General features: G+C 38.9%; 1 protein-coding gene across 17 annotated transcripts in view; it reads right to left on the bottom strand.

The window, feature by feature from the left end:
- Positions 1 to 1,095: 1,095 nt before the first annotated feature.
- EPB41L2 (erythrocyte membrane protein band 4.1 like 2) overlaps positions 1,096 to 23,630 on the bottom strand; it is a 213,675-nt gene continuing 191,140 nt past the window's right edge. For 7 of the 17 annotated variants that reach the window (XM_074990571.1, XM_074990572.1, XM_074990586.1 and 4 more), the window contains 8 exons: positions 22,005 to 22,172; positions 20,596 to 20,649; positions 19,834 to 20,391; positions 17,486 to 17,608; positions 16,826 to 16,924; positions 14,054 to 14,134; positions 8,903 to 9,017; positions 1,096 to 1,923 (listed from right to left, as the gene is read on the bottom strand). In XM_074990571.1, the coding sequence (XP_074846672.1) occupies positions 8,910 to 9,017; positions 14,054 to 14,134; positions 16,826 to 16,924; positions 17,486 to 17,608; positions 19,834 to 20,391; positions 20,596 to 20,649; positions 22,005 to 22,172 (1,191 nt within the window). In that variant the 3' untranslated portion in view covers positions 1,096 to 1,923; positions 8,903 to 8,909. The remainder of the gene's footprint in view (positions 1,924 to 8,902; positions 9,018 to 14,053; positions 14,135 to 16,825; positions 16,925 to 17,485; positions 17,609 to 19,833; positions 20,392 to 20,595; positions 20,650 to 22,004; positions 22,173 to 23,630) is intronic. The other 10 variants (XM_074990575.1, XM_074990579.1, XM_074990583.1 and 7 more) reach the window with 7 other exon arrangements.

Raw genomic sequence — 23,630 nt, 5'->3', positions numbered from 1 at the left:
AGCAAGCCTTGGACTGACAGAGTCTTGAAGAGTTTGCTGGCAAGAGGCAAGCTGGTATATCTAGGAGTTGGCATGCAGCTTAGCAGTTACAGAATTCTCACTTCCTGAGGCTCAGAGGGGTAACACAGAAACTCATTACTCTGGGTATTTCAGCAGGTGGTCACACTGACAGATGATTTGCAGGAGAGGAAAGGGAGAGTCTGGGGGGTCACTTTCCAAAAAGTAACTGGGCAGTAGAAGCCAGAATATGACTTGCATACTTGCTGGCTGTTGGTGTCAGGGCTGTCAGCCACAGCAGCATAGCATTAAAGACACCCAAAGTTGCTGGGCAGGCAGTGATACAACTGCTTACTAGTCTGGGTGTTGCAAAGGTGCCAATTAGGGAAGATATGAAAGTCATTGGGACTATTACAGAAGGAAGAAAAGCCTGGAATATTGAGTAATATGATCTCAAGTCAGAAAGCAATGAAGCTTCAACTAATTACTTTTGAAGCATCCCTACTTTTAAAACCTAATGAGGTCTCAAGAGTTTTAGTTATCTCCCAGTTGGTTTGCTCACTTTAAACCAGCAAGAATCTTCCACATATTTGTGTCCAACTAAATGCCACAAATACTGGGTCTTTTTATATCAAAAAAGGAGAAAAATGGCATGTAGAGAATAAACAAACTTTATTTTATAACAGTATTACGTAAAGCAAAATATCACTTAATACAACTTCAAGCTGCTATAAATCTAATTTGGCATCTTAACTATACATAGAGTCAACAGCAAAGAAATTGACATAGTTAACAGGTTTCTATACAGGTCTCCCTAGCGGCAGCCTCAACAAATGGTGTTGCTTTTTTATTACCTACAAGAATGGATCCACACCTTTCCAGTATTTTAAAAACCTGTACTGATTCTTAAACAAAACTATCTGAAATGTATACCTGCTCAACAACAGAAATGTCATTTCTAACATGTAGACAATGAGGTTTAATAGAAAGCAAGGATTCTGCACATGTATTTGATAGGGAAGTGTTGATGTTTTGAAATGTTAAGAAGAAAGCACTAAGGTTTTAAGCTGCCTGGGTCATCTTTTATTGGAAGAGGAGAAAACTTTTTTTTTTTTTTTTTTTTTTTTTTAAATTTCTTCCTATCCTTTCTTCCTTCTCTGGAATGTTGCAGACAACCAAGTGTCTGTGAAAGAGTCGAGGATTAGCACTGCAGTACAAAAGGTTTCTAAAACACAGTTCTCAGTAAGGAAAAAAATCTTTGTAACTCTTTCTCTTCTATAGACTACCAGCACCTGCTCCCCACAGAAAGGAGGAGACCCCCAGAATAGAAAGAGTTATAAGGTGTTAGTAAAAAAATCTATCCAGTAAAAGCAAAATTCTATTTTTTCCCAAATTGTATGAAATGTTTTGTTCTTACAAAAAATCCTCTTTTTTATGTTATCTAATAAAGTATATTTACTGGACTAATTTGAAAAAAAATCTGTAAATTACTCCAGTAAGAGACTTCACTTGAAATAGCTGGAAAAAACTACATCTAAATTAGTCAAAGATCCTCTTTCTGCACAACTTCACCTGTTCCAGTGAATAGCACCGTCAGATAGTTCATGTTCACTCTCATATGATCAGGAATTCTTTATAAAACGGGCAGGTAGCTGTGCAAATCAATCCCCCCTAATACCTCAAAGAATAAAACAAGAAAATAAAACTGAAGAATGTTAAGAAGTGGTTACAAAAGACAAACAAGCAAGATGTAAGGAACTATATAGACCAGGGTAGTTAAGGTAGTGTTTGGTGTTGGCATTTTCAACCTTGAGCATCTGGTCATTGCTGCTTGGCCTGGTGAATTCAATGGAGTAGTGGTTGTGTCACCAACTTGGAATGGTCAAAGTTCTTCATAGTCACAAAGTGGGTGGCTTTTTTTAAATTCTAAAAAGAGAGAGAGAGAGAGAGAGAGAAAGAAAGGAATATTATATACACATTCATGAAGATGACAGTTCTAGAACACAGTATCACTTATAAGAACATAAGACCATCTTGTCCAGAATCCTTTTTGCTAACAGTTGCCACTGCCAGGTGCTTCAGTGGGAATGAAGATAACAGGCAATCCTGAAGTGAATGATTCCCTGCTGCTCATTTCCAGCTTCTGGCAAACAGAGGCTAGGGAAGCTTTCCCCATGCAGATCTTTCATTTCAGCAAAATCTCTTACAAAAGCTACTTTGTAAGTGATACAAGAGCACCCTCCTCCTCACTCATGAGATAAATTGCTTAGTTTGGTAATACCTTGCTGTACTTGCTGTTTCTTGTAAATCCCTCCCACTAATTCTCTTAAGGTTTAACAATTTGTATCTCAGTCTGTTATGGCTCATGCTATTTTTATCTGTTGAGACATTTAGTGGTTCTTTTCAAACTCTGCAGACATATTTCATTCACAATTTACTGAGCCAAGGTATCATTTCTGTGAATAAGTTCTAGGTATCCAGATGTGGTCTCTTCCATCTCTATCAGTAGGGTCCTACCAATGTCACGGTTCATTTTGGTCAATTTCACAGTCATAGGATTTTAAAAAATAATAAATGCCATGATTTCAGGTAGTTAAATCTGAAATTTCACAATGTTGTAACTGTTGGGATCCTGATGGAAAAAGGAGTGTTGGGGAAGGACCACAAGGTTTCTGTATCAGGGATTGAAGTACTGCTACCTTTACTTCTGTGCTGCTACTCATGGCAGGGCTGCCCTCAGAGCTTGGTGCTTGGCCAACAGCCTACACTCTCTGGATGCCTAATTCTAACACTTTGCTCCTCCACAGAGTGAAGGAAAAAAAACCGAATTCACCTGAGGATACCAGATTTCATGGTCTGAGATGCATTTTTCATGGCAGTGAATTTGGTCGGGTCCTTTCTATCAGCAAATGCAATGGCATACATCAAAGAAACTAGTCAAGGACACAGCCTTGACTAGTCTAGGTGCAAGTAATTAACACTGGATGCCTTTCTGCAGGATTTGGATTTACTTAAACATGAGTCTGTGTGTGTAAAAATATATCGTCAGTGATATCCAAAAGGTCAGAATAGATGATCTAATAGCCACTTTAAGCCTTACAAATCTGTGAACAGACACACTATCAAATGAAAGCTGGGAAGAGGACTCAATTATTTAGAATTCTCTCACACCGGTTCTATCAAATTCCAATATAATCCATTCAGAGCAACAGATGGAATTCCAGAACTCACTCAGTAGCAGGCAAACATCCTCTGAAATGTTGCAACATGCTCCTTTGTAACTACCAGTGACAGTTTTATACAGGCACAAGATAATGTCAGACCTTTCCACAACTCATAGTGATCTTAATAGGAACAAAGGACCCTGCTGATTAGTTGCAGGATTTTCATCTTCTCTATGCTCCACTTTGACAAAAAATGTTAGTACTTTCTCTTCTCAAGGAGAATCAGTTTCTCAGCTGGTCACCACTTCATTTTCCTTTCAATGGATTTGCAGTGCAACCTTTTCATGTCAAGATAATTTCCTCTTCCCACAACACATGCCCAGGAGAGCCTCATAAGGAAAACTGTTATCTTTTTTCTTATATTAGGTTGTTCATTGGCAAGCTATACAATTAGATTTTGGTAACATCCAGAAATCGCTAAAAACTATTCAAACAGCAGTCTTTGCCCCAAAGGCCTTAAAATCTACATGGGAAACACAATACAAACAATAAAATCATTTGATAAACTGGTCAAGGAACTAGAAAAATATTTGTTTCCAAGTGGATCTGATTACTCGGGGAATACATCAGCTTTTCAATTCTGCTTGTGCAATGCAGGAGGTTTTAACACCTGCCACCTCCTGCTACTACAGTAGTTTTCAACCTGCGGCTTGCTTGTACACAGCTGTGGGCCATGTGACCCTCAGTGCCACAGAGGCAGTACATATATTCTATGGCTGAAGCTCACATAACATGGAGAGTTGCATATGCAGCCCACAATGGTAAAAAGGCCTAGAATTAATATTCTGCTCAGATTTAGTTATACTGCTTGGCTGTATCCACACCAAGCCCTAGTGCCAACAGTTTGATGCAAATAAGCACAGCCTTGAAAATGCAAAATGATGACTAATTTGCATATCTGTTTGGCTGTTGTGCATATTCATGAGGTTAATTTGCCTTTTGTGGCAGAATTAAGCCTTGTAGACATGGTTCTGCTGGTAAAAAACCTCTATGTCAGCAGCTCCTTATGCCTGGAAGAAGATCAGGAGTAAGGGGCTGCCGACAAAGGGGGTTTTTGCTGGTAGAACCATGTCTACACTGCTTGATTTCTGCGTGAATATGTACATTAGTCTTATGAAGATGTACATTAGCTGAGCAAATATGCAAATTAGCTACCATTTTGCATTTTTGAGACTGTTTACTTGCATCAAACTGTCAGCACTAAGGCTCAGTGTAGACACAACCCTTGTGTGTAGAAATGTAGCAGTTTCCACCCAGGGGCTGAAGAACACAGGAACAACAACATTTCTTTAAGTTAACTCTGAAGCAAGGGGACAGGATATAATTAAAATCCAGATCATTAAAACTCTATTCCTACAACAAAGAACTGCCACTGCAATTCAAACTAGCATTCTTTCATGCAAATGAAATATGATTAGGCTACACTGGTCTCCCACAACTGCTAAGGGAAATATGCATACAAACGGATATGAATTTTTATATCTGTTTGAGCTGACTTTAAAACTACTGAAAGGTATCAAATGAAAAGCAGCAAAACTGCAGTCCTTTTAGATCAGTAGTTCCCAAACCTTGCAGCATCATGCCCCCGCTTTTCATTTTTGAGAAACCCTCACACCAACCCCGCACCTCTTTTTTTTTTTTTTAAACTAACTGCAGGCCAGCCACCCCAGCCACCTGTCAGCTGCCTGCCTGAGCCCCTCCTCTCCCCTAAAGCCAGGCACCACCAGTCCCTCATCTAAACACATCCTCCTCCTCCCCACACATCCAACCCACACTCACCTTTGCAGGAGGTGGCAAGCTCCATGTGGGCCTTTGCCAGCTGCGTGCTTTATATAGTGGCTGTGTCAGGTCACCCATGTGAAATGGCAGGGGCTGAGAGCTGCAAGCAAGAGCTGGCTCTTTCTTGGGGTGGGGAAAATGATTGGGGGCCTGAGTTGCATTGCTCCCCCCTGGAATTTCTTCATGGCCCCCCGGGGCCCGCCCCCTTTGTTTGAGAAGCCGTGTTTTACATCATCCAGTACGGCAGAAGAAATTCAATCTTCCTGTACCCCAATATGCAACAGAGTCTTAGCCCTGACATAGAACTCATGAACTATCACATTCAACTTAGTGTTCATTCTAGCACCTCTGCTAAAACTGTCAAAGATAACAATAGTTATTAAGATCAGGACATATTTGTATATTAGGAGATGGACTGGCACTGACAAATGAATTGTCTGCCTTTGCAAATATGAACAAAAGTCATCTTCGTAGCAGCGTAACTTCCTGGTTATTTCTCACAACAGAACCTGATTCACTATTAGTAAAGATCATAAAATAGTAGGTTCTTTAAAACATCTGCATATGCGCATACACACCAAGATGAAGGGAGCTGTGTTTCCCATCACCTTCCGTTCACTACAGTTGGTAAAAGGAGCAGATTATTGACATGCAAGACTAAATTCTGTATCTGTGACACGTGAAACAAGAGTAATTCTTGTGATGTTACTTTGGATTTACATTGGTTATATGGGAGAAGGGAATTTTCATCCAGAAAGCTTCTAACATCCGAAATACCTACATTTTTAGTAAAATTAATTATATTAATCTAATATGTATTTGAAATATGTTTAAGAAAAAAGTAGAGATAAATTAACTGAACAGTGCTCCTAAAAATTGAAGAGACCTGGAAGTGCATGTAAATACAGGATTAGAATCACAAACAATTTTGCTGAGGTTCTGTATGAGCAACTAATTGCATATCCTGTCACCTCCTACTCAATGCTGGGAAGCAACAGCTACAATGACAAAATGTCCTTCTCCAGCCTTTAAGCTGGTTATCTCCTGTGCAGATTCTGACCTTGATCAAGACCATTTATGGCCAATTAGTTACTGAGCAGTGTAAATGGCCTTCACCTTTGCCCAGAATTATCAACTAATCCATAAGAATGGCTACATTGGGTCAGACCAAAGATCAATCAAGTGCAGAATCCTGGCTTCTGATAGTAGACAGTTCCATGTGCCCCAGATGAATGAAATAACAAGTAATTATGAAGTGACCCTGCCCTGTCACCCAGCCCCAGCTTCTGACAAACAGAGGCTAGGGACACCATTCCTATCAATCCTGGCTAATGGCCATTGATGGATTTATCTTCCATGAATTTATCTAGCTCTTTTTTGAACTCTATCCAAGTTTTAGTCTTCACAACATCCTCTGGCAAGGGTATTCCACAGATTAACTGTATATTACATGTACACTTCCTTTTGTTTGTTTGAAACCTGGGACCTATGAATTTCATTTGATGACCCCTAGTTCTTGTTATGAGAACAAGTACATTTTCCGTATCTACTTTCTCCACAGCAGTCATGATTTTCTAGACCTGTATCATATCCCCACCCCTTATTCTCTTCTTCTCTAAGATGAAAAGCCTCACTCATTAATTTCTGCTCATATGACAGCCATTCCAAACCCTTAAAATTTTTGTTGCTATTTGCCAAACTTTTTCCAGAAACATCTTTCACCAGAAAATTGGTCCAGTTTTGCCTTTTGCCTACCGGGGGCACTTTGGCGCTAGAGTAGAGCAGTCCAAGGAGAAAATATCTTTACTGGGAAGTTGCTGCAGTTCCACCTTTTGACCACCTAGGGGCACTGTAGCAACAGAAAAGACCAGCCGCTCACAGCCAGCTAGGGAAGAGAAAGAGTCGAGTCTGCCTTCTTCACAGCACCTGTTGGGCCAGCTCAGAAGACAGTGCTCTGGGAAGACAGTGTTGGGCTTCTGGGTGAGAGGTTAGACAGCGACTAGTGGGGAAGGATAGACTGGGACAGGGGCTGAATGGGAGTGGAGGGTGATTGAGTGGAGGCCCAGAGACACATGGGGACAAGAGTGCAGGGTCTCATAGGGATAGGGGTTGTGGTGTCTGAGTGACGGGGGGAGGAACATGTGTGGACAAAAGAGGTGCAAGGTCACAAAGGAGTGGGACAGATGTCACAAACTAAATAAGAGAAACCTGTGGTCAGCCAACTCAGTATGGAGGAAACTTGATCCTTCTCTATCCACAGCAAAAACCTAAACTTCCAAACTTTTCCCACCCATACTCAACAATCCTCACAGTAAGATTCCTTACCAGCAATTACTTTCCTCACCCTCAGTTCCTCTGTTATACTTGGGTCTCTCGAACCTTTGCACTGCTTCTGAGGGATGTGGGAAATTTCCATTTAAACTGCAGTACAGAACTGTAATTTAAAGGAACTGTTATCCAGAGTTCTGTACTAATAAACCTAGTAAGGAATCTATTTGTCAAAAACCATTTCCTGAATCTTTTTGTTGTCTGCATTGTTAGACATACTGACAGGTATTTTGATATAAATGACCAACAAATAACTGAAACTGGTGTGATTATACTGTGTTATATTTTCAAATAAAATATGCAGAATTTTGCAAAATCTGAAATCATTGTGCACAGAATTCTTGTTTTCTGTGCAGAATTACCCCCAAAGTAGCTGTTGGAAGTGTAAATATAGTTAACTGAGTGGCCCATATGGAAAAAGATGGGCTGATGGTGCTGACCCATGTATGAAAAGGTGGACTGGTCTTGCGTATGTCCATGCCAGATGAATAACCTAAGGGCCGTAAAGATCTGAAAAGGCTCCTGGCTTCCTTGATTGCATCCAGTTGAAGAACAGCACACTGTTTGATCTGGGACCAATTCCTGATATGTATCACTTACTTTTCTTTTATCTTTGTCACTAATGGGGTCCATGAAGTTGTAAGTATGACCAATGTAAGAGTCCAAATACGAAGAAAAGTGGTTTCCTATGGAGGAAACCGCTTTTCTGCATTTGGCTTATTTTTAAACTGACATAATTGGAGTTTTCTCTCATTCCAATTATAGTTGTTTGTATTACCTAAAGCTCAAAGTGTCTGGGTTTTACCCATTTCATCTCCTTAATTAACTCTCAACAGCCACCTAAATGAAAAAATCTGTTAGCTATGACAAGTGCATGTTGCAATTATAAACAAATTTATAGAAGTGCAAGAATTGATCTGGCTACAAAACCATTTAATTCTCTCCCAGAAGAGTGGAGGGGGAAAGGTTAAACATTTCAGAATGGCAAGAGGGCAAAATAATCTGACAGCTTCAGATTCAGTAGTAGAGAAATGAATCCCTTCACTGGGCTGCACACAATCTCCATACTAGTACAATAACTATTCCAAACATATGGCAGGTGTGATAACAGTAGAAACCTAAAGATGAGTTGGGAGTATGCTTCATATTTCGTACTTTACAGATTCTGCCTGAGTTGTGTTTCCTGCAATTTACTATGGTATAACGTGATGGGATGTCTAAGTGCCATAATAGGATTTTGTGATAATATCGGTAGACATTTTTATAGGAATATTGAAATTAAAACTGAAAACGGATGTCAAATTGAACTTCAGATAAAACCCCATTGTACACATGGGATGATAAATTACTATGCCATTGTTCCAGTTTTCAGCTACACACACTGTAAGTTAGTGTATGCTTTTTAAAAATCTTCTATTGCAAAATTCAAGTATGGATGTACTGAAGAAAGATGAAGCAACTCTTCAAACAGTAATGTGTTTAAAGGTCAGGTGTGAAGAATAAAGATCAATAAAGATGGCCTTATGTCTCAGGCCTACTTGTACTATTTTGCTTGACGACGCAGGCTTCCTTACCTTGACCTTACTCCTCGCCTTCCTCAGCAAGTTCAGTTTCTTTATGCACCACTACTCTTGTGACAGACATGTCAGGGTGCTGCTCTTTGGCTTCTTTGATTGCCTGTGCCAATGCCTAAAACACATTGAAAAATTTAGTAGAACGGTGGCAGAGTGAAATTAAAAACTGCACTGCAGTGGTGAGCTAATGACAACATATTATGGTACTATGTAATGGCACAGCTCTTCAGAACTAAAGCTTCTGCGCATAAAAGGGCTCAGGAAATTCTGGAAACTAGATACAAGATAACCTTCCATCCATTTAACAACATATTTATATACTGGAGCAGAGAATCATGCAAATGTAGGGCTGTACAGGACCTAGAAAGTTCATCTAAGTCCATCCCTCCCATGCTGAAGAAGAAAAGCAATGCGGAGGGTGGGGCGGGGGGGAAGGAACAAAATTATGGTAGAGCTCTATTACAGACTACTATATGAGGAGGTGGCACTGGATGAGCATTTCTAGAACAAATAAGAGAAACATCTGTTGGCAATGGGGAACGTCAGTTACTCAGAGATCTATTGGAAATGTAATGTGGAAAAACAAAATGTCTAATAAGTTATTTGAATGTGTTGGGGATGACTTTGTTCCGAAGGAGGAGGAAATAGCCATGGCAACAGCCATGTTAGGTTTGAGTCTGACTACTTGAGAGGAATTGTTTAAATCTGAAAGTGAAAGGGAGTTTGGGTGAAAGTGATCATGACACGATGATTTCATGATTCTGAGGAGAGAAAAAGACTGAGAGCAAACTAAGGAAACTGTAAGCCTTTGACCTGCTATAGCTGATCCGTAGACAGCAGATTCATGTTTGCCTAATAGTGCACACAATATGTGACGCTTATTACATACCACTTCCCTACTCATGAAATTTATTATATGATTATGCAGAGTATTCATAAAGACTATAGAGAATAGGCAATAAGGATAAACTTCTGTACTGGCTTCTTTCTGAATTTTCAGGAGTGCAGTTTCGAGTACTGTTCTGTCTGATTTCAGTTCTAATTGCTTAGATTAATTTGTGATTATTTCTTTATTCACTATCATTTAATGGTTATTGCTCTCTTTTTAGGGAGTCCCAAACCATTATATAAAAGGACAATTCAAGTATACCAGATAACAACCGGGTCACTGGCTGAATTCCAAACAGTCTTTAACCAGGGAATACCTTGAATGCAACAAGGCCAAAAAAGGTCTGTGCTTTGCTGTCTTTGGACTCAGCATGGAGCTGGAATTCTGATAGAGATGTCAGAAGCAGGAATTGATCTCTGGACATATAAAATTCTCTCTTTTTCTGCACCAAAGCTAAAAGTATCTTAATTAGTTTAGCTACTGAAAAGTATCATTCTAGATGTTAAGCAAATGGTTTCTTTTTACCCCCTTTTCTCTGTTTCTGGTACATCTTATTTAATTAAGAGCTGTGCTACTGGATACGAGAGTTGCTCAAAGTCTCAGAGAAGATATGTGCTTGCAACTTCAAAGGAAACATACGTGGTACAAAAGAGCTCTTGGAATCTACTTGCCACATGGTATCATCTCAGTCAAAAGTCATGGGTAATGATGTTCTACCTCAGCATACGGTGCTGCTGTGAGGCTGCAAGGAGTGAACACAAAGGAATATGCCAAAGAACCAAGTAGGAGTCAAGAGTCGGAGACAGTGTTTCTTAGCAGTAATAAATCCACGTACTGCTTTAGTGACAAAACAGCCTAAAAACTGTACTGAACCATAAAAAGAACATAGGTTGCAGCAAAATAGGCATTGTAGCTTCGAGCACAGGGTGTTGAAGAGTGCCATTTCTTGAACCAATGGGCTGATAGGGAGAGGAAATAAACAGAGCTGTGAAGGGAGTTTGGAAGGCAAAGGAAGGTTAAAAAGGACATGTACTGATGAAGAATAAAGTGCATGGAGTCTTAAGAAAAGAAGAAATGCTTTGTGCTTATGGTCTTTCCTAAACCTGCCAGTTTTACTACTAGTTTGCATTTTAAGCAGCACCATGCAATAGTTTCTAAAGGGCCAGCCTGGCTAGGCAATTAACAGAGAACCTTGGAAGTACAGTAACTCAGAGTGGATCTCTGGGCTGTAGCTGCTGCGCCCCACCCCACAATTATGTCAATGACATGGTCAATTTGCTTTTTGAGCCTTTCAGAGCAAAAGTCTGTAGTGATACAGGGACAGTATCTGTCACAGAATACTATGTACTTGTTCCTCAGAAGTACAACACAAGCAGAGCACAAGATAAAAACAAAGGCCACCCAACAAGATTTACTTAAACTCCTTACATTTTTTGGCAGTGTTTGTAAGTTCCTCTTAGCCTGGTCTCTGACAAGAAGAGTGTGTCCTGAGGCAGCAGGCTTCCCATCTCTATATAGCCTACCTTATCTTAGATAGCCTCTCACCACTCATTTCATCTTCCTCCTTTTTCTACTGTCTGATCTTTGTGAACCTCTTTGATGCCTGACTCAACCTGGAGAAGGGCCAGAGGGCAGTTATTTCCCTATTTAGAGGCCTGTCTCCACTGGTGCCAGGGACCCTGATGTTTGCCATTGTTTTGTTCCCTGTGGATTTCCAATTTTCCAATTTTCTTTTATTTACGCTCTTGGATACATATACACATACATGTTTCATAAAACTGGAAAGAACCTGAAGAGATCATCAAGTCCAGTCCCCTGCCCTCTTGGCAGGACCAAGACCATCTCTGACAGATTTATTTTTTAAAGCAATGTGCCTCAGGGCCCTAATAAATAGCCTCTTCAAGGATTAAACTCACAACCCTGGGTTTACAAAGCCAATACTCAAACCAGTGAGCTATCCCTCCCTGTTAGGCAATTTAGCACCAAAATAAATAACCAGAGAGCTATAGGATACTTACAAAATATTTTAGATAATTGCCATGGCTATAGGGCCAACTACACCTTAGATCCATTTAGCCCCTCTTGGGTGTACCCTTTAGGGGCAGTGGCTCTCAACCTTTCCGGATTACAGTCTCCTTTCAGAATTCTGATTTGCCTAGTGTACCCCAAGTTTTACCTCACTTAACATTATTTGCTCACAAAATCAAACACACAAAAAGGTGTCACAGCACACAATGACTGAAACATTGCTTACTTTCTCATATTTACTGCAAGTATAAAATCAAGTGGAATATATATATCGTACTGACGTATCAGTGTATAGCATATAGAGCAGTATAAACAACTGTATGAAATTTTAGTTTATACTGACTTTGCGAGGGCTTTCTATGTAGCCTGCTGTATAACTGTACAAAGGACTCTATGTATTGATGTACCCCTGAAAGAACTCTATATACCCGCAGGGTATGCACCTCCATTGTTGAGAGCCACTGCTTTCAGGGGAAGATCTGGTTTCGGTTTCATACACCTCACTGTGGTAGAACACTGAAGTCTATTCACCTAATCATGTTAATTCCTCATTCTCCACAGTAATGATGTACAGTGCCAAAAGGAAAGCATGATTCAATCTCCAAGCTACAGGTTGGGTTTTTTTCTTTTTTTGGTATTATGAACTTCATAGATGCATTGGAGAGTCAATGGTAGAGGATCTATAATTTGTCATAAGCAAAATACCATGGCGAACTGTAGTACAGAAATGTACTGTGTAGTCACTACTTACAACTTATTTTTCTGTTTCACACTGTTTATTTCAGTGTAAGAGGAGGACTTTAAGAACAGTGGAGAGAATAAAGTTTTTTATTAAAGAAAGATATTGTCTGACCTTTCCAGATGTCCCAAATGTATTAAATACGTTGCAGGAGACACATAACCGATGCCTAATGCTAAAGAGCTCTGGCATTTAATTACAAGCTTCAAGGAGAGATTGAACTTGTCATGAGCTACTTACTACATATGCATCAAACGCAAATTAAATTTACTGAGAGCCTTCAGTACATTACAATTAAGAAGTGAAAATTAAATTCCTATTTGTGGATTTGTATACCTGCCATCAGCATAGAAAGTGGCTCAGCTGCAACATCATGTAAATGGCAGACTTTCTTGCCTAAATAACTCAGTGAGAAGCAATTATTTTATGTTGCAGTTTTGTCACCATCAGCTCCAAAATGAAAACTTATATAAATATTCTGAGCAAACATGATAAAAAGGGACAAATAATAGCGTTTTTCTGATTTTCAGTTTTCCACTTTTCAAAGTCTTTTTCCCCCCTGTATGGGAGAGATGAAACAGTATTATGCTCATGAGCATGAAAAAAATTGTGCTTGGTTCTAGGTAGCTAGCACTAATAAAGATTAACTTACCTGTGCAAGGTTCCAAAGGGATCCACAGTTGAGATATACACTCATCCCTCACTCTATGAGCACAATTGGTTCCCAACTTTCTGCTCGTAGGTGAAAACTCATAAGAGGGACACTAAATTCCCATTAAAATACGTGTAAAGTCTCTGGTTCCAACTGCTTGGAGTGACAACAGGTGTTGCTGCTTTTGAAAGGTAAGTAAATCTGGGCTGGGGGGGTTGGGGGGGATTAAAGGCTGGGGGCAGTTTGGGGGTATGAATGGGAGGGAGGGTTAAAACATGGTGGTGGGTTGGGTCTGTGGGGGTCAGGGTTCAGGCTGTTGCAGGTTGCGTCTGTGGGGCTGGCAGGGTGAGGCTGGAGCAGTTTAGGTGTGGGGGGCCAGCGGGGATATTTAGGTTGTGGCTGTTTGGGGTCTGCGGGGCTGGCGAGGGGTTTAGGTTGTGGCAGTTTAGGTCTGTGGGGCTGGTGGGGGGGTTAAGTTGCAGTGGTTTAGGTCTGCAAGGACAGTGGGAAGGGTTGGGCTGTGGCAGTTTGGTGCTGTGGGGCTGGCAGGAGGTCAGGCTGCAGAGGTTTATGACTGTGGGGCCAGTGGTCGGGGGTCAGGATGCGGCGGGTTGGGTCTGCAGGCTGGCAGGGGGGATCAGACTGTGGTGGGTTGAAGCTGCGGGGAGGGAGGAGGTTCGGCTCATATTATCGTGGAGAGTTCACTCGTCCAGTGAACAAAAGGTAAGTATGTGTCCCTCGTTTAAGCGAGTACTCATAAATAAAGTACTTGTTTAATGTATTTCACAGATCTCACAGGACTATGACCAGCATACTGTAAAAGGGAATGTCATATGTACTCACCTGGTCATGATCAATATCTGCATCTCCAGTGATGACAATGCGCTTCTCAATCCTTGTTTCTGATACTCCACCTCTTACTGTCTAGATATGGCACAAAACAAAGAAGTTCTTCTTCAAAATGATTCTATATAGCAAAAGAGCGAGGACAATAGGAGCATGTCTACTTCTACTCTCCAGTACACTATAGCTGCAGCTATACGGCGCCTAAGTTTTTGGAAGGGGCATGCAAATGTGGCTGATCAAAAATGGAAAATAAGTGCAGATTTACAAATCTCACACCTTATTTGCTTACTCATGTGATCGCATTTCCAGAACTGATTTAAAAAAAAAAAAAAAACAGCCATGTAGATGGGATTCCTTTGAAAAAATCTGTTTTCAAACATCCCTTCTCCCTGAAACAAAATAGGAAGGGATCTTTCAAAAACAGGGTTTTCTCCTCAAAGAACCCCATCTACATGGCTGTTTTTATTTTTTATGAAAAAATGACTTCCGGAAACATGATCGCATAAGAGTATGCAAATGAGGTGTGAGATTTGTAAATCCGCACTTCATTCGCATTTTTGATGGGCCACATTTGCATGCCCTGAAGGGAGGGACCATGCAGACACAGCTTGTGAGAACAGAGAGTTGGTACAGAAGGATTGTAGTTAGTGACATGGAGTCTTGGTGCTACACCTATTCATCCTTTCCTGCTTATGGTTAACTGTACAGTAGAGACATCCAAGAAGAGGTTGCCCAAGACGACCAACTCACAGAGAAGGCCTTAAGATAGTATCTGAAGACAGGTTTGCAGAAATATGGAAATGGGGCTGATAGATCAGGGTTCCAGTCTTCGTTGTCATCATTTGAGTCTTAATAAGTGACAAGTTTCTTGAAAGGTCCGTAACTACTGTGTCTCAGACCATCACTTTTCAACACAATCCCACTGCTACTCGTGCGAGGTTTTTGCTCTTCTGCAGTTCTGGCTTTCATGCATGTTTCTGCCTCATATATTAACCATCTAATTTCAAATCTCAGATGAACAATTTATTTTGGTCTCTAATGATCAAAGCATTTTAGGAAACAGTTTGTATGAAGGACACTACAGATGACAAAACTGTATTGTAATTTATATAATTATCTGGCCAGAGATGAGATTAATTGCTTCCTCTGAGAATATTATAAATTGATGTTATTTGAAGACTTATGAAAGGGCTTCCATACACCAAATCAAGAATAATAAATAGATCAAAGGTACAAAATTTTAAGCCACTTTTTTGTATTAAATCAAGAGAAATGATTTATACGATAACCTACAATTATTTCCAGTGTGAGTCCTTTAAGAATTGCAGAAGAACATTCAAATTATCTTGTCGGGTTCTGTATTTCAAAGAAATGAATGAAAAATTCTAGATGCAAAATTACAGCCAACACTTGGAGGTAGCTATAACATTTGGAATCAAGGCGTCAAATTTACTGTACTTACAAAGAAGCTGTTAGTGGTGTTGTGGTGAATTTCCTTTCAGATATATCTCTTCTACACTCTTTGACCTCCTAGTTGTCACACTAACACCTAATTTAATTTTAAAAATATGGCTTCTTTCTAGGAGACAATGTTTTCAGCTCCATGTGTACATATGATAAGAGAATGAATTTTTCTGTTGGACTAGAGGTCACATTTTATTTCACAAAGTCTTTTTCAATGATGCTGAAGAACTCTAATAGCACCAGGAAGTTGGAGGAGCTGTTCATTAAACATTCTGATGAAGCCCCTTTAAAATTTTGAATTGAGAGTGTATTTTTGTTGACTGTCATTGGACAACTTTTTAGCGCCTTTTTCTCCTGACTTCCTCTGCAAATATATTTTGCTCTCTTTAGGTTATTCCATTGTGCACTTACTTCTGTGAGTGCTAAATTACTATCCAATATAATTAAAATACTTGTCTGAAATAAAATTTACTCTGCACCTATCAATTCCTTCCTTTTTATTTTACCATAAACTGGGAGTCCTTCCTTCTAGAACAGAATTAAAACGCCATTAGAATTCAGTTATTCTGTTGTTTGCATGCCTCTTTTAAAGACAAAAACAGTTACCCTAAATGGTGAATAGAAATAACACTTGTCAAGTGGAAGGGGGATGCCAAGAAAAAAAGTGTCTCACAGGACAGAAATGAAAATAGGCCCAACTTCTTGCTGACTTTGAGTTTCTTGACTGTCTCTGCATGCTGAACACTGAGGACATGAGTCAGCCCTGGCAATGCCAGTTTCTAAAGTAATCCAAGGTGAAAAGACTCAGTGAACAGAATGTGCCCTGAAAGGTAACAAAGATTGATCAATGCAGTTCGAAGAGAGGATGAATAAAGAGGACTGAAGCCAGGAGGTAAGTTGTTGCAGCATATCCCCAAGTTAACTCCATCACTGGGGCTTCTACAGAGCTCAGTCATGTTAACTACCCCTTTCCCCTTGCAGAACCCACAGCAAATATTATCAAGTAGTGAGAAGAACAGAGACAGAAAAAAGACTGTGCCAAGCAGCATGTCCAAAACCCACTAAAGCCAGAAGGAACACCAGCTGCTGGTACTGCAAACTCTGATTATATTTCTCTCTCTCTTCCCCAGTTCTTCCTCCTGATTTCATCTGCGGTAATGCATTAAAGGCTTGGTTTAGGGAACTCAAGTTAAGCACAGAACTGGAAAAGGTATGATTCATTTCAAATATTAAATTTATTCAGTGATTTGTGAGGCATAACCATTTTGAAAGAACCAATGCACATTTTGACAGGGTCAGTTTTACCTTAGTGATGTGCGTGGTTGTAGTTGTAGAAATTGATTCTGACGTGATAGTCTGGGCACTCACCAGCACCCCAGCATCACCACCTGCGCTGCCATCAAACTATAAACAGTTGAGAAAGGAAAAACAAAAGTTGCATTTTCATGCCTACATATTTAATGCTACTGTCTTATCATATGACAGTCAATGCAACCTTCACTACAAATACCTATATTCTTCTTCTTTAGCTCAAACAGAAAAGTGTTTTTGGAGCAGAAACCATATGAAGACAAACTGGTTTGATACATAATAGACTGCTCTAAAATAAAAGCTATCTGGTATACTGAATCACATCAACCATTTGAACATTCCAAATCCCTTGTAGACAAAATTGTAATCAGTTATTCTTCCCTTTGGGGAGCTCTGAGGTGAATTTGGCCACATCTAAAATGTGTGCATTTAAAGATAACCATATCAACTTTCAGTGTTAGGATGATACTTGATATTCTATCTACTTAAAGTCATTTAAAAATTGTTGTACTCTAACAAAACAAGAAATGCCACTACAGTGTAGATTTGTTAAAAAAATCATTACTATGTTACCTCTCGAATTTGGAGCTGATCATAAAGGCCAACCTACAAACTGCATTATAAATAATATTTCAAATCATATGGATTCTGTACCTGTGGAGATTCATATGTGATAGTTTTAGTCTCTGTTTGAACAATTGGGACTTCCTTGGTAGAGATTTCTGTTCTCTGTGTGGCATCTGAAATGGTCACCATCTCTGTTTTTACTACTGGAGGCTGTGGTGAAAGAGATAAGATACAATCAACCCAAGGCACAGACAACAAAAATTTGCATAGTGGACTAAGATGGAATAGAACAGAACCACAGAAAACAGTGATAGAATAAATATTAAAAATACCTCCGCCCCTCAAACAACTATGAGAAACATTAATGTACCAGCCCTTTAACATTCTCTTGCAAGGATCATAGGAGATCTACTTTTCATGTCTTAGCCAGTAGCAGACACTGAAATCAGATGATTATCACTTCAAATATTAATTCACATGTGTTTAAGATATGCGAAGGACTATCAGTGGGAGAATCTTTGTTCAGCTACAGTATCTTCCATCAAACCAAAGCTACCAATATTACATAAAATAAGCCTTACTTTAAAAATGAAGAAATTACCACAATATCTGACATATATCCCTAACTGTGGATAAAAACTTGCAACAGTTTCTAAGCATCTCTAAAATTTAATTTAACATTAACAACTTCTGGAATGGACAGAACAACTGTCAATGGATTTCAAATGGCTAAACTTCAAGTCTCAGCTTAAGTATCAAATGTATTCCCCTGAAAACAAACTTTAAAAATCCATTTTAGCCCTTGTCTTAGGAGATATTTTGTCAGTGTTGTGCTTTGCTTGGAAACCCAAGAGCAATGACAAACTAGAACTCCACAAGTCAGTGGAAACTATGACATGTCTTACACCTGTTGGACTAGATTTATAAATGTATTTAGGTGCCTACAGAGGCAAAGAGGCACCTGGTGAGATTTACAAAGGAACCTAGGCACCTAACTCCCATTGAAATCAACGTGAGTTAAATGTCTATGCAGTTGCAAATCTCATTAGGCAACTTAAGTGTCTACATACGCTTATAGATCTGGTCTATTTTGCTTAAATAATTGTCTTGTCTACACTTAGTAGGAGATTGATACTGTGTAGCTCGATCTCGTGGGGGTTGATTTAGCAGGTCTAGAAAAGACGTGCTAAATTGACAGTTGACTGTGCTCCTGTTGTACACTCACCAGCATAAGAGTTAGGCTACAACTACACTACTGTGGAAGATCACCCTGCTCAGGGTTGATCTGCTGGGGTCCGTTTTCACATTTCTGTTATGGATATGCAAAAGTGACCCCTCAGGGGTCGCACTCAACCCCTGTACTCCTTATGAGACTTGAGGAGTAAGTGAGGTTGACAGGAGAAACTCCCGTGTTGACCTTGCTCATTATGTACAGCCAAGTAAGCCAAGTGCAGATAGTTTGATTCTATCTATGCAGTTTACGTAGCTAGAAAGTGCATATCTGTGGTTGACTTACTTTGCCTAGCGTAGACATAGCCTAGGAGAACTTGACTGGAGAGATCCTTTCATTCACACACACACACACACACACACACACACTCTCTCTCTCTCTCTCTCTCTCTCTTTCCCTCCCCGCCCCCCAGGGGGGACACGGTGGTAACTCAAACTAAAGGTATGTCAACTCCAGCTCCTCGACATTCCACTTTACTCTTCCTCCCTCAAAAGGAACATCTAAAAATTAACCTTAATAAACCTATTTCTGTACTAAAAACAGCTGGCCATGATTCCTTGTGGAGCCAATTCATGCTTCCACAGTTATCTTACTGGTATTAGAGGAGGTGGCTATAAAGGAATGGTGGGTATGCCATACCTTTACTGTCCAACCTGCCTTAATTGTAGGCACTCTTAACACTCCTAGCAATGTGTATCAATAGCAATTCTAGGTAGTCCTTTCACAATAATAATAATAATAATGATAATAAAAAAAGACTTGGACAAAGAAAAAAAATCTGTGAACAGTAAGAAAAAATTGAATAAAAATGCTGTGACAAATTGGTTTCAGCAAATATAAAGAAATTTCCCACTATGCTTACAAGTAATGGCTGCGCCAAAAACAATGAACAAAACAGACAAGACAAGACTTGAAAACATTAAAAAAAGTTACAAATAAATGTAATAAGTGGAAAAGGAGATGGTACAGTCATAGGAAGGTTTCCTTTACTGGGAAATTCCTATTCATTCCAACAAAAGAGCCAGAAATCATGACTGAAGTAGGCAGTTTCACGGTTTATCAGTGGTTTTTCCTTTCCATAATATTTGAATCTTGGTGAACACTGAAGAACATGGAGAACAGGAGAAGAAAGGCAGGTATATTTCCACCCCAAGGAACATAACATCTCTAGACAATCTAGTTCTCAAGCTGTGCTACCATTTACCTCAGAACAACAAATTATTTGTGGCACAACATCAGTATCAACATGAGACACATCTCCGTTTATTCTGAGCTGTTCATCTTCTGCTCTCAGGTCTAGCTTCCCCTCTTTCATTACACTCTTCTCTCCAGTTTTTATGACAACTGTATTTTCCTGGGCCAAAGCTTTTGCTGTAACTTGTGTGTGCTCAACTGTTATTTTTATTTTATTGCCTTCTTGTACCATTTCCTCTCTCTCTGTTGCTTTTGCTGCACACTCCTCCTTCCTTTTGGCATCTTCATTTTCTTCTTGTTCTTCTCTTATGGTGTCTTTGGCTACCCTGTGGTGTGGCTGATATTCTCCCACCACTTCATCCTCACTCTCACTACTGCTGCTGCTGCTGCTATTGGATGACAATGAAGAAGAGTCCTTTTTTGACAGATGTTCCACCTTATGGGGCTCCCCAGCATCAGTGACAGCTTGCATTTTCCCTCTGTTGATTTTCTCAATGGCTACTGTCTCTTCTAGCTCAACCTCTGCCTGCTTCTTCTCCTCCACTACCGTCAGAGTCTCATGTGAACTCTGCACAAAAAACATGGATGAGGAAAAACAAAAGCACAGTATATGAATAAATTAAAATGATGAAAACAAAATGAACTGATGGCTGGTTCATGTCATGAAGAGAACAAAGGTGACTGTGATGTTAACTGAAAAAAGGAAAGAAAGAATGAAGATGGATCAGAAATGTCAGACCAGAGTTAACTACAGAAAAAAAATCATTGGAACCTTATCAGCATCGCTGGGTCCAGTGCAAGGCCTTTCTGCTCTGGAAACAAGTTTCTGTGAAGCAAAAAGCAACCAGAGGACACAAATCAATAAGCCTTTAAACACCAGATGACACAAACATTTAACATCTCATAGACAAAACAATACACAGTACTAGCTGCATAAAAAGAGCTCACAGTGAATGCATTCTAAAAACTGTATGGGTATCATTATGTTTGATTTAAGATCCATGCAGAATGTACTGTTTGTCTTCTACAATTTTTAATTTAATTTGTATAACAGCTATGTAGGGTTTTGTACCATAAACTGGAATTATGTAAGATCTTTACCAAAAGATATGGAACAGAAGCATAAACATAAGCCAAAAATGCTTCCTAGTAGGGCCATCAATTATTTTTTACAGAAACAGCTAAAATCAGTCATTAAATCACAAACAAAATTACTGTATATATGAAAAGAAAAAAAAGTCTTCAGATACTCTTCCAATGTCAGTTTATTCTCTCTCTCTCTCTCTCACACACACACACCTTATTTTAAGTACTTTGATGGCTGTATTTTAGGTTGTCTCTAGCTTTAAGACTTTGACAGATCTTTTCATTAATGTTATGTATTTAAATAGAACACTACAATGAGAACTTTTAGAATATTATGATGTGAGACTGTCAAAGGTACCATGATTCAAGACTACTAAGAAGGTCCTATTAAAGCCCCTTTGGGACAGCTCAAAATGTAAGACCAAAGAAATTCTATTAGTGTTTGTGCTATAATAAAAAAGATGTGACAGTATGGCTGTATTGTCATACCATGTCAAAGGAATTTCTATCAGATTTAAAGAGCCATGAATATTAAACAAGACAATATTAAAGCAATGTTCAGGATCAAATGCACAAAAGCAAAAGAATTATTAAAACCAGCACACCATCTGTGACTTAATCCTGTTCTGTATGTATACAGTAAGTATAGTGCCTAATCTTTCATTCCCGGAGAATCAAATATGGGAGATAAGTAATATTTTGTGAATGCAAAGAACAGAGGATTAAGCCTGCAGTATACTGAGCGATAGCCCTGACCTCAAAAGAAATTAGTATTTGCTGAACGGCTTTGACACAATGGGATTGAATAAAAAGTTACTTTCATATAGATTTTTATTTTTGTGGATTTACATCTGAATTTAAACATTAAATTATCTTAGTTTGTATTTGTGGTTAATCTATTTTCTCCTTTATTTTCTTTTCTATAAAATATACATACGTAATTTCTTAGGGACACACTGCATCACACAGGGCATCTTGTTTATTTATTAGATGATAAAAATACATGCCTCAAAATTTATCTGACATGCTAGTGAATACCCATTTCTGTATGTGTGACATTATAGGGAGGAGGAAAAAAAAAAGGCAAACAAGCACCTCAGGCAGTTGTGAGAAGGGTGAGGCAGAAAGCATTTCAGAAGTTACGTTATCTTTCACAACAGTGCCCTCTGCTGTTCTTGCGGTGGATGAACTGAAGATAGATTTCATACTAGTGGAAAAGCCCTCTTTTCTAAATAAAATTGACGTTATTTCCTCTTCTAGGCTCTAGACAAGTTATAAAATGAAGAGCAAAGAATTAACACAGTGAGAGAGAACAATGACCTACAAAAGAAAGGATAGATTAAGCAAGAAAGAGAACAAATAGTACATAGAGAAGGATTCACTTGTGAAATAATTCTACAAGATCAGAAGAAAAAACTAAAGCGTGCCCCTTGAAAGGAAACATATGACAGTATGACAAGCTTTAATGGCAAAACTCTGCTGTGTACCAAAGAAAGGACCATACTTAGCTATGCTAGAATGATACATCTCCACTTCAGTTATTATCTTATATATTTCTGATTGTATGTGTGTATTGTTTTACACACACAACACACACACACACACACACACACACACAATATTTTACATATGTATGTATGCATAAAAAGGAAGGGATTAACAAAACCTTCTCATAACTGTCAGAGGGCACTACACTTTTCTTTTAGATAATTCTAGATTCAATATTACAAATATTTCTTTTAAATCACTCTTAATAACTTCCCTCTATTGCCTGCAGCAAGATCCCTGAACAGAGGGCTAAGCATAAACTGCAGATTTCTTCTTTTCAAGGTGTTCACCACAGCTTTAATCATATTTAAACAGATTTTATTCAGCTTAACTTCAAAAGCCTGTTTTAAAAAGAAGTACTTTAATTAGCAATCAAATGTCTATTTACTCAAGAATTCAGCATAAAAAAATTGAGAGCTGTTCCCATCTACTGGGTAAATACATATTTATTCAAATACTTTTTTTAAAGTACTAAGGGTATTCATACATTGCCTGTTCTTCTTGCCATACAGTGCTATGAGACTTTACTTTAGATGCATAAAAAGTGAATGATCTATTTGAAAAATATTACAATAGATACACAGCAGCCATCTTTTAAAGCTAAATGTTCATTTGTTTCAGTTTTTTCCCCAAAACACAGGATGTTATATCATGTTAAAAGTTCCTTTTAAAAATGTGAGTTTGCGCTTTATAAGCTTGAGAATATAAAAACAGTAAAATTATATTTCATTCTGGTGTAATTTAGGAGCAGACCAAATTTGTTATTTATTGACTACACAGCTGGCATAAGGAAGAAAGGAGCACCAATATACATCCTATAATAAAATCACAGCATACTTTCAAGGTAGTCAAGGCAAATTTAGCTATGAGTTGATTAATTTTCCCCTAATACTGTGCTTGACATTTATAGGGGCAACTACTATTTCTTTTTTCTTTTCTTTTTTACTGGCTAATTCAGGCAAAACTTCATCTACATAACCAATGGCCTTCAGAATTTTTTACTTCAGCCTATGTGCAGTCAAGTGGGCTCACAGTACTCTGGTTAATCCCTCAACTATATTTTTACAGCACACTGTTATTTCAGTAAATCAGAGTTGACAAACATGCTCTGGCTTTAGCACCGTATGCATACACACACATAAACCGCCATTTGTTTGCAGTTTACTGCCACCA

The sequence above is a fragment of the Carettochelys insculpta genome, chromosome 3 (assembly GCF_033958435.1).
Source record: "Carettochelys insculpta isolate YL-2023 chromosome 3, ASM3395843v1, whole genome shotgun sequence".
Lineage (NCBI taxonomy): Eukaryota > Metazoa > Chordata > Testudines > Carettochelyidae > Carettochelys > Carettochelys insculpta.
Note: the sequence above shows the minus strand (reverse complement) of the source record. Positions and strands in the feature narration are given on the sequence as shown.